The sequence below is a fragment of the Vombatus ursinus genome, unplaced genomic scaffold (assembly GCF_900497805.2).
Source record: "Vombatus ursinus unplaced genomic scaffold, bare-nosed wombat genome assembly UNPS02009975.1, whole genome shotgun sequence".
Lineage (NCBI taxonomy): Eukaryota > Metazoa > Chordata > Mammalia > Diprotodontia > Vombatidae > Vombatus > Vombatus ursinus.
The window spans coordinates 1910995-1926553 of NW_020949753.1; the positions used below are offsets into that span (position 1 = coordinate 1910995).

The 15559-nt window shown below is 36.8% G+C and overlaps 1 protein-coding gene across 1 annotated transcript in view; it reads right to left on the bottom strand.

The window, feature by feature from the left end:
* The window catches only part of PPP3CA (protein phosphatase 3 catalytic subunit alpha), a 381077-nt gene that overhangs the window by 67707 nt on the left and 297811 nt on the right, over positions 1–15559 (bottom strand). Inside the window, exon 6 of the mRNA XM_027853359.1 lies at positions 12602–12741. Coding sequence (XP_027709160.1) covers positions 12602–12741 — 140 coding nt within the window. The remainder of the gene's footprint in view (positions 1–12601; positions 12742–15559) is intronic.

Below are 15559 nucleotides of genomic sequence, written 5' to 3' on the forward strand. Positions count from 1 at the left end.
TGCAGCTGCCATTGGTGAATCAAACAGAATTCCAGTCCACAGTTTCTTTCCCTGTTGCTTCCTTAGGACACTTGCTGAAGAAGCTACCAGTACTTTTGAGTTTGCTCATCTCTTTTATTTCCTTTTCCCGTAGAAAGGCTTGAGGAAGGGAGCAGTGGATGGAGAAGGGAGGAAGCAGAAGAAACAACTCCAAGACTCAGTGTCATTGCAGCCTGCTGGTTGAAGTTTAGTTTTACTTGTTTGAATTTCTTAAGCTTTCTGATAGTGTTAATAATCCACACAACCATCAGTAGTGAATTGCTGAATCTTAGGTATTTGGGTGATTGTACTTGAGTGTATGAAACTAGACCAAAGGAATTGGGGGCCTTGAGGAGAGGAAATTCTGCATTTTTGTTGTTGTTAAATTTGAATATATTCAAGCCAAGGTTGTGCTGGAACTCACTGAATCTGTCTACAATTGTAAAATTTAAAAAAAAAATGGTAAATACTGTACAAATCAGTGCTGAATTTTGTTGTTGTTGTTATTGTTGTTTTGTTCCAGTGATTGTCTAGATTTAAGAAAAGTGATGGGAAATGTGAATAATGCTGATTAATTTAAAACTGTGTAGTGAATTTTCAGAGAACTGGTTGTTAAACACATAACAGCACTCCTCTGATTCTACGCCATACTTTCTAAAAAGCTATTGAACCTATCTACAGTCATTGCTGGCTGACCAAGAGGGCAAGAGTCTTAATCCAAGAGGGGAATAGGTTCCATATTGGTAGCTAGGGTGCCACCTGGTGGCTGAACAATATACTCACTCCTCTCAGGTGATTAAGTAATTGACAAGATTATATGGCAGCCATTTCTCATTGAAATAGAAGAGAGCAGCAAGAAATGATAGTAACTGTCCCTCTGAGCACTGCAGCCAGCACTACCTACCAACTGCCCCAGTACATAATGTTCTTTCTTTTTCATTGATATATTTTATTTTAATAAAGCATACATTTTTATTTTCTTTAAAATAATGGAAAGAACAGTGAATGTGCATTCAGAGTACTCTGTTTCAAATCCCATCTTGACCATTTAGTACCCATGGAAACCTGGGCAAGTCATTTGGCTTCTCTGTGATTCTGTTTGGATTTAAACCCTACACAACCTATCTCCACCCCAACTTTCTAATATCATTATACATTTCTCTCAGAAAATCCTCTTTTGTCCAGCAAAATTGACCTTCTTGCTATTCCTCATTCCATCTTTCATCTCTATAGGAATTCCCTGTGCCTAAAATGCCTTCCTTCTCTCATCTCTGCCTTTTAAGAGTTCCTAATTTTTCTTTCAAAGTTCAGCTCAAATGTAACTTTCTATATCTGGTTCCTCTAGCGGCTGTTCTCTACTCTCCAAATTTCTTTGTATTTTTTAATTTTTTTTTAATATTTATCTTGTATATCCTTACATGGGTACACATTTTCTCCCTTAATAAAATATAAGATTTCTGGGCACAAGGGCTGTTTAATTTTTTTTCTTTGTATCTCCAATAATTAGAGCAGTGTTGGACACACAATAAGTGCTTAATAAGTAAATACTCTTTGTTGGTTTATTATTTCAAAAAAACTTGAAATCTGTGAGTTCTATAAGTGTCTTACATACTTTGTTTCTAGAGAGAGGACAACAAATGGAAAGAAGATGGAATCATCAATATAAAAAGAGAAAGAAGGTCTTAAAAATAAAGAGATATTTTAATCTCATAAAGAAAAGATGGGGAACCCACATTATCTCCCTAGGGTTCATTTTCCCTATCTGGAACAACAGAGGGGGTTGGACTATATGTTTTGTAAGATCTACATTCTAAGAATTCTATTTGTCCAACACCATATAAAGCAACATGAGAGATATCAAAGACCAGTATGGTAGATCTTGCTTTCCAGAGGCCTACAATCTCATAAGGGAATCAATTACTGGACCTACTTTGGAATATGGAGACAATCTTGGGATACCAGAAAAGTAAGAATACAATGTGAGCTGGATTTATGAGGAAGGCTTTATAAGAAAGGTAAAGCATAAGTTTAGGTCTTGAAGGATACAGAGCATTCACATCACCAAATAATAATGAGGTAGAGGTAGATTAGTTTACCCAGACAAGGCCACAATATGGACAAAACTTTTGAGATATATATATAGTAATCTGGACTGGCCATACAAGAGAATTGACGTTAAATCTATAGGAAGAGGAAAAATGAAGGGGGGAAAGGGAAGGGAAAATTGAAGACAATGCCTTGAATACTTTCAAGAAAACAAGAGGAACTATATAACAATAAGATTCAGTTAAAGAAAAGACTTAGTTTTCCACATGCGAGTTATAAACTTTTGATTTTCTTAGGAATATTTTTTATTATCAAGTAATGCAGATAATTTTTTAAACAGAATGACACTAAATAAATGCTAATTACTGTAATTGAAAAAACCCATTTACTATTAGACTATTCACCCTCATCAGTTAATAAGACATAATTGATGTTTTTCTAGTTTGACTTAAAAAAAAAAGTTTTTTTCAGGTAAAAAATATATTGCCAATGGTGACAAAGGTAAAAAAAAAAGTATATTGCCATCTTTATTATAATTAACTCTTTGGTAATTCAACAAATGTACATTTTAAATTATCTGAACTTTATTTCATCCTGTTTGTTGATAACATTATATTGATTTCATAAAGTTATGAACATTGCAAAGCCTCCTAAATGAGTTCCTTTATCAGTCAAAAGTGTTCAGCCAAATTAATCTACATAGGATAAACTAAGTGGACAAAGAATTCCCATTGTTCAGGTACTATAATGTAGATAGATATACAACTCATGGAATTATTCCATTAGTACTTATATCTTGAACAAACACTTCAGGTAGACAATAAGCTGAAGCCAATATTGAATAGCAGAAAGAGAGTAGACTGGGTTGCATTTGGAAAATTGTCCATTAATAGACAATTTTTAATGTCTCTGACATACTTTTCCCTGAAACAGAGGTTTATTTTTTTTTATGTTGATATCCTTCCAATGATGTTATATGGCTATGAAGCTTGAAATGCCACTGTTTCTATGAAAAAAATAAACTCACTCCAATGTCAGTGTCAAGGTGCATATTGGGTGATATTAGGCTTTGGTATACCACCAATCAACAAATACATAGGATAAGTAATATGAAAGATATTATCAAGCAATATATGAGCAGAAAAGAAGGTAGGTTAGTTATGCAGCGAGAGTAGAGTCACTCACAGACAGCCTATTTGCCCCACTGGTATTTTCGATGCCAATAGATTCAGAGGAAGCTCCGCATTACGTTGAATGGAAGTGATATGTAGGATTTATAGGCAGCCATTGACAAGAGTTACACAAGCTAAGAAGGTGTGTCTAGGTGGCAACATTCACAGACAAAAGGAGTAGTGACATTAATGAGGTCATAGACCTGTCAAGTTTTGAAGCAGTTGATCAAGATTAATTGAGCTTCTCATGAAAAGAGTACGTCACCCAAAAGCAGCTAAGTGATGTAGTGTACAAATACCAGACCTGGAGCCTAGAAGATCTGACTTCAAATCCAGCCTCAGACACTTAACAAGACCCTGAGCAAGTCACTTAACCTCTGTTGGCCTTAGTTTTCTCAACTAATAGGGACAATAATAATAATACCTACCTTCCAAGTTTATTGTTAGGATCAAATGAGATAATAATCTGTAAAGTACTTTGCAAACCTTAAAGCATGATATAAATGCTACATATTATTAGAATAGGTATAATAACATTAGAATTAGTCCTGTGAACTCCCGAGACAATCAATAGGAATGTTTTGGCTGTTAGAACATTTTTTTTTAAGTCAACTGGTAAGTTTGAGAAACTTAACCCATTTACCTTTAGACTTTAAACTTCTGGCACAAATTGCATTTTAAAACTATGTTTTTATAATTCTACTCTTTCCAACTCCATTCCCAACAAGGGCAAATGTGAGGCAAAAGTCAATTTTCAAGTTCACATAGAGATGACAATTATTTAACATACATAAACAGAAACACCATTTTCTAGTAAAGAAAGTGCTGAGCTTGGAAGCAAAAAGTTCTGAGTTCAAATCATGTCCATGATATCTGGCCAGTTATATGATCATGGGCAAGTCACATAACTTTCATATTCCTCAGGCAACTCCCCGAGCGTATCTTAAATTACAAAGCAGGCAATGTTCATTATTAATGAAAAGAGTTCCCATATTAGGACTTCTCTGTGTTGAGGACACCAGAGATCCTTTATATATCTGCATATGTGGAGTCCACCATGGAAAAACCTCAACATCTTTGTAATCTTTCCTACTTCATTCCCCAATTTCTTCCTTACTTTTCCTTCTTTCTAAGGAATATAAGTATGTGGTAGGCATAATAATGAGAGTGGAAAAGATGAAATATGTGGCTTTTGTTCAAAGTGTGGTTGTTACATAGAGAAAGCAGAGTGAAACATTTTCTCTAGTCACTGGTATGTACAACCCAAATACCCAACATTCAACTTTGTCTCTCTTTACCTGATGCATAATAATCTAAGGCTATCGTAGCAATAACCCTAAAATACTAGGCCCCTTATCTCCCAGGTCCTGTGAAGTTTAGAACATATTTATCAGTGTATGTGCAAATGGTCCAGATTTCTTTTTGTTTTTCCATCTAGTCTTTATTTCCCTATCACTTTCTGTTATTGAATCCTGGAGTTTGATTATCAAAACACTAATCCATTTGATAACAAGGATGGAATATTCATTAAGCAAGATTTAACACCTCTTTTTGGCAGTGATTCTATATAAAATGATAGGGCAGAATTAGATGTTCCCCAACATTTCCTCCTAAACCTAATGATCTACGGAATTCTTTGTCTCTTCTTTTTCCCTATTCATCCAGACCTGCTTGAGGTGATACCCTCTGTGGCTATTATTAATTCCATTTTATCTTAATTAAATACGCATATCACTTTGATTATCATGAGCTCTTAAAATTTAAGCAATGTAATGGATTTGCCACTAGGTGGAGGTTAAAAGAACCTAGAAATCACCATCATCAACAAGCATTTATTCTCTTCAGAGGAAGCAACATGGAGACAAGAGTGATGTTGGCCGAAAATTCAAAATCATCCGTAAAACACTATTTATGACAGCGGCAGAAAACTAGGAGCATCATCACCTCACAAGACAATTAAAAGCAGTGGAGGGGGAAATGAGTCTGCAAAAATGTGGGCATGAAATCCAAATAAGACCAAGCATCCCTGGAGAATTTCTATATGAAACTGCAAGGCGACTAACAAGTAGAAAACAGGCATAAATTTGTGAGCCTATCTATAGTGACCTCTTATCGTTGATAATGGAACCACCATGTTTCGACTGCAATGGCTCACTCAGCACCCACTATGCTATACAACCAAATGGAAATGATACTTAATAAAATGAAATCAGGGAAAATAGCACACCATGGATATTTACAAAAGATTACGGAAAAGGACATTAATAACTGCTCTCCCACATACCTATTTTCTCATCCCTATCTGATCATAGTGATCATTCCGTCTTTTCCTATGCCTTATAAGCCCTAACTCTTTTATGTATCCTCACTATTATCTCCATTCCTTCTACCTTTCAGTTCTTTCCCAAACATACTGTCTTTATTACCCTTCCTTCCCTCTCTCTATCCCTTGGTGAATCAGTTCAATTATACCCTATGCTCTACTCCTAAATATCTTGTTTCCTTGTCCCATCTTCTCTAGCAGATTGTTCCTACTATTGTCCACTTTCCCTGTCTAATCTTCAGTCTCTTCATACCTATTGGCTCCTTCTCTGTTGCTTTCAAATATACCTATGTTTCCATATCCAAACACACACACACACACACACACAAAATTCACTTGATCCAACCTTTCCCATTAGGTGTTGTCTGATTTCTTTCTGAGGAAATCCTTGAGGAAGCCATTTGCATATAGTGCACCCTCATTTTTCTTCTTCTATTCACTTTTAAACCTTTTATAGTCTGGCTTCTGCTTTCATCATTCAGCTGAAACTTGCCTCCCCAAAGTTACCAATGATCTCCTAATTGTTAAACTTAATGTCTTTCTTTTAATGTGTATCTTTTTTGACTTCTCTTCAGCATTTGAAACTGTTAATCACTGTCTCTTCCTGGATATTTTCTCTATGTTTTGTGTTACTTCTTTCTTTCTTTTTCTTTTCTTTCTTCCTTCTTCCCTTCTTTCTTTCTTTCCCTTCCTTCCTGTCTCTCTCTCTCTCTCTCCTTTCTTTTTTTTCGTATCTGACTGCTTCTTCTCATTTTCCTTTGGTAGATTGTCATCTCGATCACACTGACAAAGCGTGGGAGTTTCTTTGGTGTTCTGCTTTTCTCCCTCAATAAAATCTCTCTTGCAATTCTTGTGAACTCTTTTCATTTCAGTGATCTCGGTGCAAATGATTTCTACATCTATGTATCTGGTGCTATCTTTCTCCTGAGCTCCACTTGCACATCACCAATTGCCTTTCAGACATCTTAAACTTGATTCCCATATGCATTTCAAACTTATTTGGGGTAGGTTGATACCCTAAAAAGAATAAATTGCCTTTCCCTCAAACTCTCCCCTCTTCCTGACTTTCTTATTTCTGTCGAGGGTACTGTCACTTTTCCAGACCCTCAAGCTTATAATTTCATTGTCACCTTGCTTGCACTCACCTTACATATGCCAAACAATAATCTGCTGCTAACCCTTGTAATTTCTACTCTGATAACACCTCTCATGTGTATCCCCTTCTCTCTAGTTGCCATCCTAGTTCAGGCCTTCATCACCTCCCACCTGGACTATTACAATAGCTCTCTGGTTATTCTCCCTGCCTTAAGTTTCTTTGCCCACCAACCTACCCTCTATTCAGCTGCCTAAAGCTTAGGTCTGGCCATGTTACTCTTCAATTCAATAAATTCCAGTGGCTTTCTATTACCTCTAGGATGGTAAGGTTCTACATACACTAATTACATCAATTCTAAGAAGTCCACAATGAATTTCATAGACTGTTACAGTAGGACAGTGAGCCAGATCCATGACTGAATAGAAGAAAGAGAATGGACAGGATTGCTTTTGGGGCACTGTACAAAATTTTCAATAATCCTAAGCAGCTTCTTAACACATCAACCCATCATTTTAATAACGATATTTTCCTACTGATGCTTTAGCTGCGAATTATGAAACACAACTATCTTGCAAGAATCAAAATGACAATTGATGCAAAAGGCAACAGAAAGACAAATGGTAGGCATGAATTGACCACAGAACATCACCAGTAACGATTTATATGCAGGAATAGTGTAAAAGATAACAACTAGGAAACAAATGTTCAGAAAAGGAAATTGGCTGCTCATGAGAGAGCAGGAAGTGATAAGAGTTTGGACATGACTGGTACTGTTGAAAATGAAAAGATCTGAAGGAAGGCCTCTAGCACATTGGATAGATGCTTTATGGAGGGTTTATGTGGAGACACAGACAACAATTACCCCCAAATGAGAAGGGTTGCAATCTGCCAAAGTGAGGGGAGTATTCCTATAGATGGAAAATCTGCTGAAAACTCAAAATAATAATAAGTAATAGTAAGACTTGCACATGGCCATGTAGTTATGGAATAGACCAGCTGGTTCTTGGATAAAAATACTTTTACTCCAAGTCCAGAGCTTCTTCCATTGAGTTTCAGTTAAGTGTACTAGTAAAGTATTTGGCATATAGTAGGCACATAGTAAGTTGTTGAAGGTTGATTGATATAGAATTGCATCTTGATTCTGTCATCTGTCATCCTCAAGGGGCTTATGTTCAAGGAGCTTACATTCTACTAAGGGGAGATAAGAAGGAAATATATAAGAATGTAGAAAATAAATTCAAAGGAGTTATGGGAAGACAAGCAAGAAAAGGGGTATCAGGTGATATATAAATGTGAGCTATAAAGTCTACAGGGTCTGGATAATGCTAATTTGCTGAGGAAGACTGATGCAATGAAAAGAATAAAGTACCTGGGGTCAGGAGCTCCAGATCCCAGGGCTAGTTCTAACACCAGCATTCTGACTAAACCTCACTGAGATTCCAGTGTCCAATCTATAAATGCAGAGAACAATTATTTCTCAACCTACCTTGTGAGGAAAAGTGCTTTCAAACTGTTAAATGCCACCTACTAATACACTGTTAACATTAACAGAATTATCTCCGTGCTAAATAATTAAGTATAGAATAGTTGATAGAATATAAGAAGATCTGGGTTTGAATTTTGACTCAGATGCTTGCTAGCTATGTGACCATGAATTACTATGTGCCAAGGCATGTGTTAAGTGCTGGGTCACTTCACCTTCCTTGGTTTCCTCATCTACCAAAAAAGGAGAGAGTTGGGCTCAGTGACCTGTAAGGTCCCTTCCGGCTTTAAATCTAAGATCCTCTGAATAACCCAGATGCCAGTCTGAATACAATTGTGCAAGGAGAAATGAGACGATAAATCATGTTACAGATTTTTCTTTCATGGATAGACACAATATTCAGGGATGGTGTCAGTCTACTGCTCCACTAAGGCAGGATGATGGACTTGAAACAAAGAGCTACTGAAATCCAGTTAGGAACAAAGACCATGCAGTCAGGCAGGCAGGCAGCAAGTATGCATTAAGCACTTATTAGGTGCCAGACATGGGGTTAATCATCAGGAATACAAATACAAGCAGAGAGAACAATGCTCCCTGACCTCAAGGAGATTACTGTCTAATAGGGGAAGATAAGACAAGATAAAAGGAAGCTTTTATAGAGCTTGGTGAAGAATGTCTCAAGTCAGGAGTGGAGCCTGGAGAGGTCCTGCCTCAGATCAGTCTTACATGTGTGTCACAAGTAAAGTGACCCCTATCCTGCCCCACCCCAGGGCCTGAGAAGGCAGAGTTTGAGTTGGCAGGAAAGCAAGCACATGTGGAAAATCACGACCAGACTTGTACCAGGGTGTCTAGGGAGCACCAAGAACTGAGTTGAGATGGGCAGGAAAGCTAGTAGGTAAGCAGAGATACAGAGGCAGGGGGAGTCTACAAGATGGAGAAGAGAAAATACTGGATGACTTGATCAACTTAGCTGGATTTCCCAAAACTTCGTCTTTTGATCATGATACCTCATATTTCTTCCTCTTGGTTAGTGCTAGCATACCTCTACGGTCATGGAGACTGGCTAAAGAGAGGAAAGCCTCCTTCTGAGTCAAAAGAAACATACATAAGAGTGGTGTGTTGCTCTGTGATGTCTGAAAAAAGGAGGAGGCAGTCTGTTCTGTGGTCTCTCTCTCAGTTGTTACAATTTAGAGGTTCTCATCATTCCAACAATTGTTTAATTATATGTTGAAGAATGAAATGGCAGGTGACCACTCCTACTTTTCAAATACACATGTAACCCTAATAGAGTAGCAGAAGAATAATAGTAAATTCATCAATTATAGAGGGTGCCCCATAAGTCTTAGTGCAGTTTAAAGTCATTAGGGTTTGGAACTGCACTAAGACTTTTGGGACACCGTTTCTGTTTAAATTTCTACAGTTGAAATTTTTTCTTTATTTTAAATAAAAGATTCTGCCTTGATTTTGAAACCTTTCCTGATCTCCCAACTGCAAATGCCTGCCCTTCTCAAAGATTTGTATTTATTAACTTTTTATTTATGCTATGTGTATGTGTGAGCACACACACACACACACACACACACATACACACACACAGTGGTTATCTATTGGATGGAAAGGCAGCAACTATTGCCAAAAGACCCCAAAGGGAAATAAATAGCCTCTTCAGCACTCTGGAACTATATGCACATGAAGAATGTGAAACTTTTCTTTGGTGTTTAGGTGGGCCCTTTATACTGTAATTGTAGAACTTTGTGTGTTGAAAGGAAGAAAAATAAGAGAACTAGGTGAGACTGCTTTGTAGTTGTGCAATGTAGGTGGGGATTGGGGGTGCAAAGGTCTAGTGCTATGGAGTGCTTTTGCCTATGAGTGTGAATGGGCTCTCTCATTTTGTATAAGTTCCTGGGAAAGTATCATGTGCCAGGTTGTGCTGCAAGTTTCACGAGATTCGGGCAAAACAGAACACCTAAAGGCTGGGTGATTCTAATTCTATAAAGATATCTTCTCTAGTATCTCAGCAATAATAATAATAATGATCAGAGGTCGAGGGATCTTTGCAGTCACAGCTCATAGGACCCTGACATTATACCATCCACTTCTTTTCTATATCACTTCAAACACGCCCTGCCTCAGTTTCTAGTTGTTCCAATGTGGAAAATCATTCTTGAAAATTTCAAGATTCAGATCCATGCTAATGTCTTGGAATGGAGGGGATATTATTGACGAAATAGGAAAACAATTTTAATGTAATATTTTGTCATGTGATTTAAGACCTTTAAACTGATTTAATCACTTGAGATAATTGGTTTATTAGTTTCAAAGAGATCAGAAAACGATTTCTTGAGTTTATGCACATTCTTATCTTCTTCCTCTTCTTTTAAAGTATATAGTAGTATTATTTTTCTTTTCATTTTGGAAGGCAGATTTCACAGAAGCTTCATTCCTAGCAATGAGCAAGCCTAGTAAACCTGAGTGTAATCCAATAAAGTAACCTGGGATAGAAGTGAAAGAGGCATCAGGAAATAGTTGTAGGCACTGCCGGACAAAAATCATGTTGTAGGTTCTGAAGTGAATAGTGATCTTACAAGGGGCTTACAAATCCCACTATTTTCAAGTGGAGAAATGACTACAAAACAAGACTTCTTGGTCTCAAAATAAAATTACGGCTACCACCATTCTAAGAGGCAGCTAACATTAGGCTAATAATTTTATCCAAATCAGGGAAGAAAATAAACTCCACAAGAAAACTCTCAGAACTTTTCACAATTCACTTAAAGCCACTTTTTTTTTTTTAAGTGCTGAACCAAGGAAACTAACATACTTAAAATAGATTTCTTAAATGAACAATGGAACTGGCTATGGCTATGCTGCCTTGGTACTGATTTGTTTAGAGAATTAATTGGCCTTATTTTTCTAGTCATGTAGTCCAACCACTACCTAAACAAAATTTTCATCTATGATATCTTTACTAACTGGTCATATGGCCTCTAATTAAAGGTGTCCAAAGATGAAGAATTTATTACCTCCCAATGAAGTTGATCTCATTTTTTTTAAACCGCTCTACTTGTTCAGAATGGGCAGCTGGGTGGTACAAGGATAGAATGCCAGGCCTGGAGTCAAGTAGACTCATCTTCTTAAGCTCAAATCTGGCCTCAGACACTCACCTGCTATGTGGCCCTGGGCAAGTCACTCAACTTTACCTCAGTTTCCCCATCTATAAAATGAGCTGGAGAAGGAAATGGCAAACCACTACAGTGCCTTTGTCAAGAAAACCCCAAATGAGGACAAGAAGATTTGGACATGACTGAAAAACAACTGAACAACAACAACTTGTTCAGAAGTTTGTTTTTGTTTTGTTTCTTACTTATACAGAGTTATAATCTGGAATTTGAGTTTAGCTCTGTCATTTATGAACCGTTTGAACTTGATGAAATCATTTTACTACATTAAGCCTCAGTTATATCGTCTGTAAAGAGGAACTAATGATCTTATTGATTTCAGGGTGCAGTGGGAAGGGAGTTAGAATTGGATGTGGAGGGAATGTGTTCACATCTTGGCCCTGCTCTTTTATAGAAATGTATACAGGGCATTGAGCAAGTCACGTGAGATCTCTAGACTTCATTTTTCTCATTTGTCTAATGAGGGATTTGCAACAAATGATTTCTGATGACCCTTTCAGCTCTACATCTTTGATCCTATGATGATATGATCTCAATGATCTTATTAGTAAAATGACAGGGCAGCTAGATGGCACAGTAGATACAGTGCCCAGCCTCAAGTCAGGAAGACTCATCTTCTTGAGTTCAAATATGGCCTCAGACACTTTCTAACTGGATGATCCTGGACAAGTTAGTTAACTCTGTTTGCCTCAGTTACCTCATATGTAAAATGTCCTGGAGAGGGAAATGGCAAATCACTCTAGTATCTCTGCCAAGAAAACCCCAAATCAGGTCATGAACAATCAGATACAACTGAAAAAATGACTGAACTTAAGGATTCAATAACTTCTAAGGTCCTTTCCAGCACTAAAACTGTAAGGCTACCCTTCCTTCTGACATCATGGGATTCTTGAGAGATTCTAATGAGATAATGTAAGGAAAGAACTTTTTAACTATAAAGTCTAATAGAAATGCAAACTCCTTATTTATAGCCAATCAACATTTCCAGGTAATTCTTTCCCTTCTCTTCTCTCTTGTATTTTCTTTCCTGCTGTACCTTCTCCTCATGGAGAATGGAATTATTTAATTTGGAAAGCTCTCAGAATCTTTTAAAACCACAGTTTCGGTTTAAACCCATTTCCACTTGCTTCCTGAAGGATAGCTGCATAAACATTATGAATCAATCAGCTACATGGTAGAATGATGTCTTAAAAGGCCAGACAAATTAGAGTAGCCTATGAGTCAAAAGGAGGCTTGTCTACCAAACTAACATTCCATGAGAAAGGATGACAACTCAAGACTCACCTGTAGAAGTATGAACAGCCCCTGACTGTGTTGTGAGTGAAATGTTCCTGAGTCTTCTCATTTCCAAAGTCTTCCAGGGGGTCTGACCACAGGATATCACACATGGGTCCGTATGCCGGTGGCTCTTTGAATCGGTCTAACTAAGAAAGATAGAGGACAGAAAAATATTAACTAATCTTTGGCAATTTGGAATTCGAACAGAATTGGAAACCGGCATCCATAAAGTCCTCATCATGTCAGTGCTTGAACTTCCCTCTCCTGTTTCTCTCTTCACTCCTTTCTACATTTCATCTCTGATTTTCCTACCTTACCTTCTTCTTCCACTTTCCTCCAAATTTCACTACCATTTCCCTTTCCAGCTTTCTTTTTTCCAGTATCATCCCTGCTTCCATTCTTTTCTGTATCTTCCCATTTCCATTTCCTTCTTTCCATTTATCTACTTATTTTCTTCTCTTTTTATTATATTGCTTATTTCTTCATAATGTTGAGTTCCCCACACCTCTCTCCCAACCCAATGACTCGCAAAAATGGCTTCTCATTTTTATGCTCCCCATTGCTGCCACCTAGTGGTAGGGGTTAGGAACTACAGTATGGTTGAAAATAGGGTTAGATTTTTATTTACATTATACATCAGCACAATTCTATAGGGAAAAGGTCTTTATTTCATGAATATTTATCTGGAGCCTCCAAGATTGTGCGTGGTAATCCACAGTGGCTTCATTAGGAGCGCTTACATTCAGAATACCCATTCGTTATTTTTCTGCCGGTGTCTGCAAGCATATCAGTTTTGGCCAACTGTATTCATATCATGTTGCTGCTAAGTGGAAAAAAAAAATCATGCTACCTCCAGAATCCTTTCCGTATCATAACCCTAAGCTTTAAAGACCCCGAATGTCTATGCAATGAGATTCCTCTATAACACATATAAAAGTAGGGCTTGATTTGACTTTTAAAAATTTTAGTAGCAAATGTAAAGAGTATGAGATAGTATTTGGAAATGCTTTTTTAACTGAAATTTAAGAAAACTTTTTTCCTTTAATATTTCAACTGTCATTTTATTAAACTGACATCTGCTCTGAAAATCAGGTAAAACATAAAATAGCTGAGAAAATACATTAAGAATTAATATTCTTCAGTTAGAACCTTTTTTATTTTCTTTGAATACTATATAGGCATGTGAATAATTCAGTCTAACAGTTTATCAACTTTTTTTTTACTAGAAAGGATCAGATTTATTAATTGTTTAGTGACACACCACATTTTTTTTACTAATGCCTGAAAAGAATGAGGCAATTTTTCATGCTTCTAACACTCAATTAAAAGTTTTTAGTAAGACAAGACCTTCTAAATTTCTATCTTCATTTCAATCATAAAATATTTATTGCAAACTAGACTTCTAACTGGTTTCGGAAGTCTAAAAAAATTGTGCATCTGTAACCACAATGCCCCTAAGAAAAATGTTTGTCTGTAAAAATGTAGATTTTACTTTTTGAAGAACTGTGGACTTATTTCCAAACACAAAAGAGCAGATGAGAGATGTTGATTATTGCGGAAATGGCCCAGTTCAGAGTTTGATCAAGTAACCAGAAAATATAATTTATTTTGGAAAAATTGTTGAACCTTTACTACGGGAGAAGGTCACCAGTGGCAGAAAACAAGTACACAATGGTGGAGACTCAGAAATTCATATCTGCCAAACTGAGAAACTCAAAACAATGCAAGGCTCTTTTATGCTACTGCATAATTATGGGATGAGGCACTTACTTCATGTGATGCCATGAAGTACATAAAATGCTCAGCTCAATCTCAATAACAGGATTTATTACTTGGAGGCCTCAGCTCCTTTTACTGCCTAAGAATAAAGAGTTGAGGGGAACTATCAAATTTGAGGAAGTTAAGGACCTCCTGGGAAGATGTAATGTCAGGTCTAAAGAATCCTCTATTCCTTTCTTCTTCTTTTTAAGTCATCAATATTTCTTAAATGAACAATACAAAAATGTATGTGCTCAGGAACAGTGTAAATCACTATAGATTTCATTTGGGAAAGACATTATTTATTTAAATATAGATTGTACAATTATAAGGTGGAAGGGTACTGAGCTGGTAATTAAGTTCATCCCTAGAACTTCAAGCAGATGCATACTCTTAGAGTATGATTTTCTCAGTCTCCAAGAATCCAGTATTTATATTGAGAAGGAACAGCTTGGCTTTCAACAAAAAGAAAAGTATATTTCCTTTCCTCATTGCCTATTTTATCTACTGAAACTTCTCCATAATATATCCTCATTGTCTCTGTCTTTATCTCTCTCTCTCCCACTCTCCCTCTACTCTCATCTTCCCCCAATTTATTTCTTCTACCCCATAGCAACTAAAATAAACATGTTAAATGCCTCCTGGACTCCTAGGAGCTATTGACCTGAATAAGAGCCACAAGATTGAGTCTTAGTGTTTTTTTTCCCCTCATTATATTGTTTTACAGGCAAAATCAATTAACTTCTCAAAGTACCTTGGTTCTATGATGGTAGGTGCTCTGTTTAGGATGTTTTAACATATTTATGATCTTAAAAAAATATTCATCAAACATTTCCATCTCAGGTAAGGAAAAAGAGCTATTGGAGCATAATAAATTACCAACATCTATATGCAAATGGAGTCCTCTTCCAATCCTATGTGCAAGTCCATAAAACCTTTTGACGAGGAGGAGGATGAATATAGGTACCTATAATAGCCCCTAAGCTACTCATAAAGCTGCTTCTTTAGACAATGCCACGAACTTTGTTTTCACATTTGTGCACATTTTAGCACCACCATTTCATGTGGGCTTTCTACCCCCATTGTTTTCAGCAGTATCAGTGGGATAAGGTACACGATTGTAGTGATCAGTGTAAAAGCTAAAGGCGTAACTTGTCTTTGGCTAACTGTTGTACCCCTTGGCTAATACCCAACATTTATTAGAGT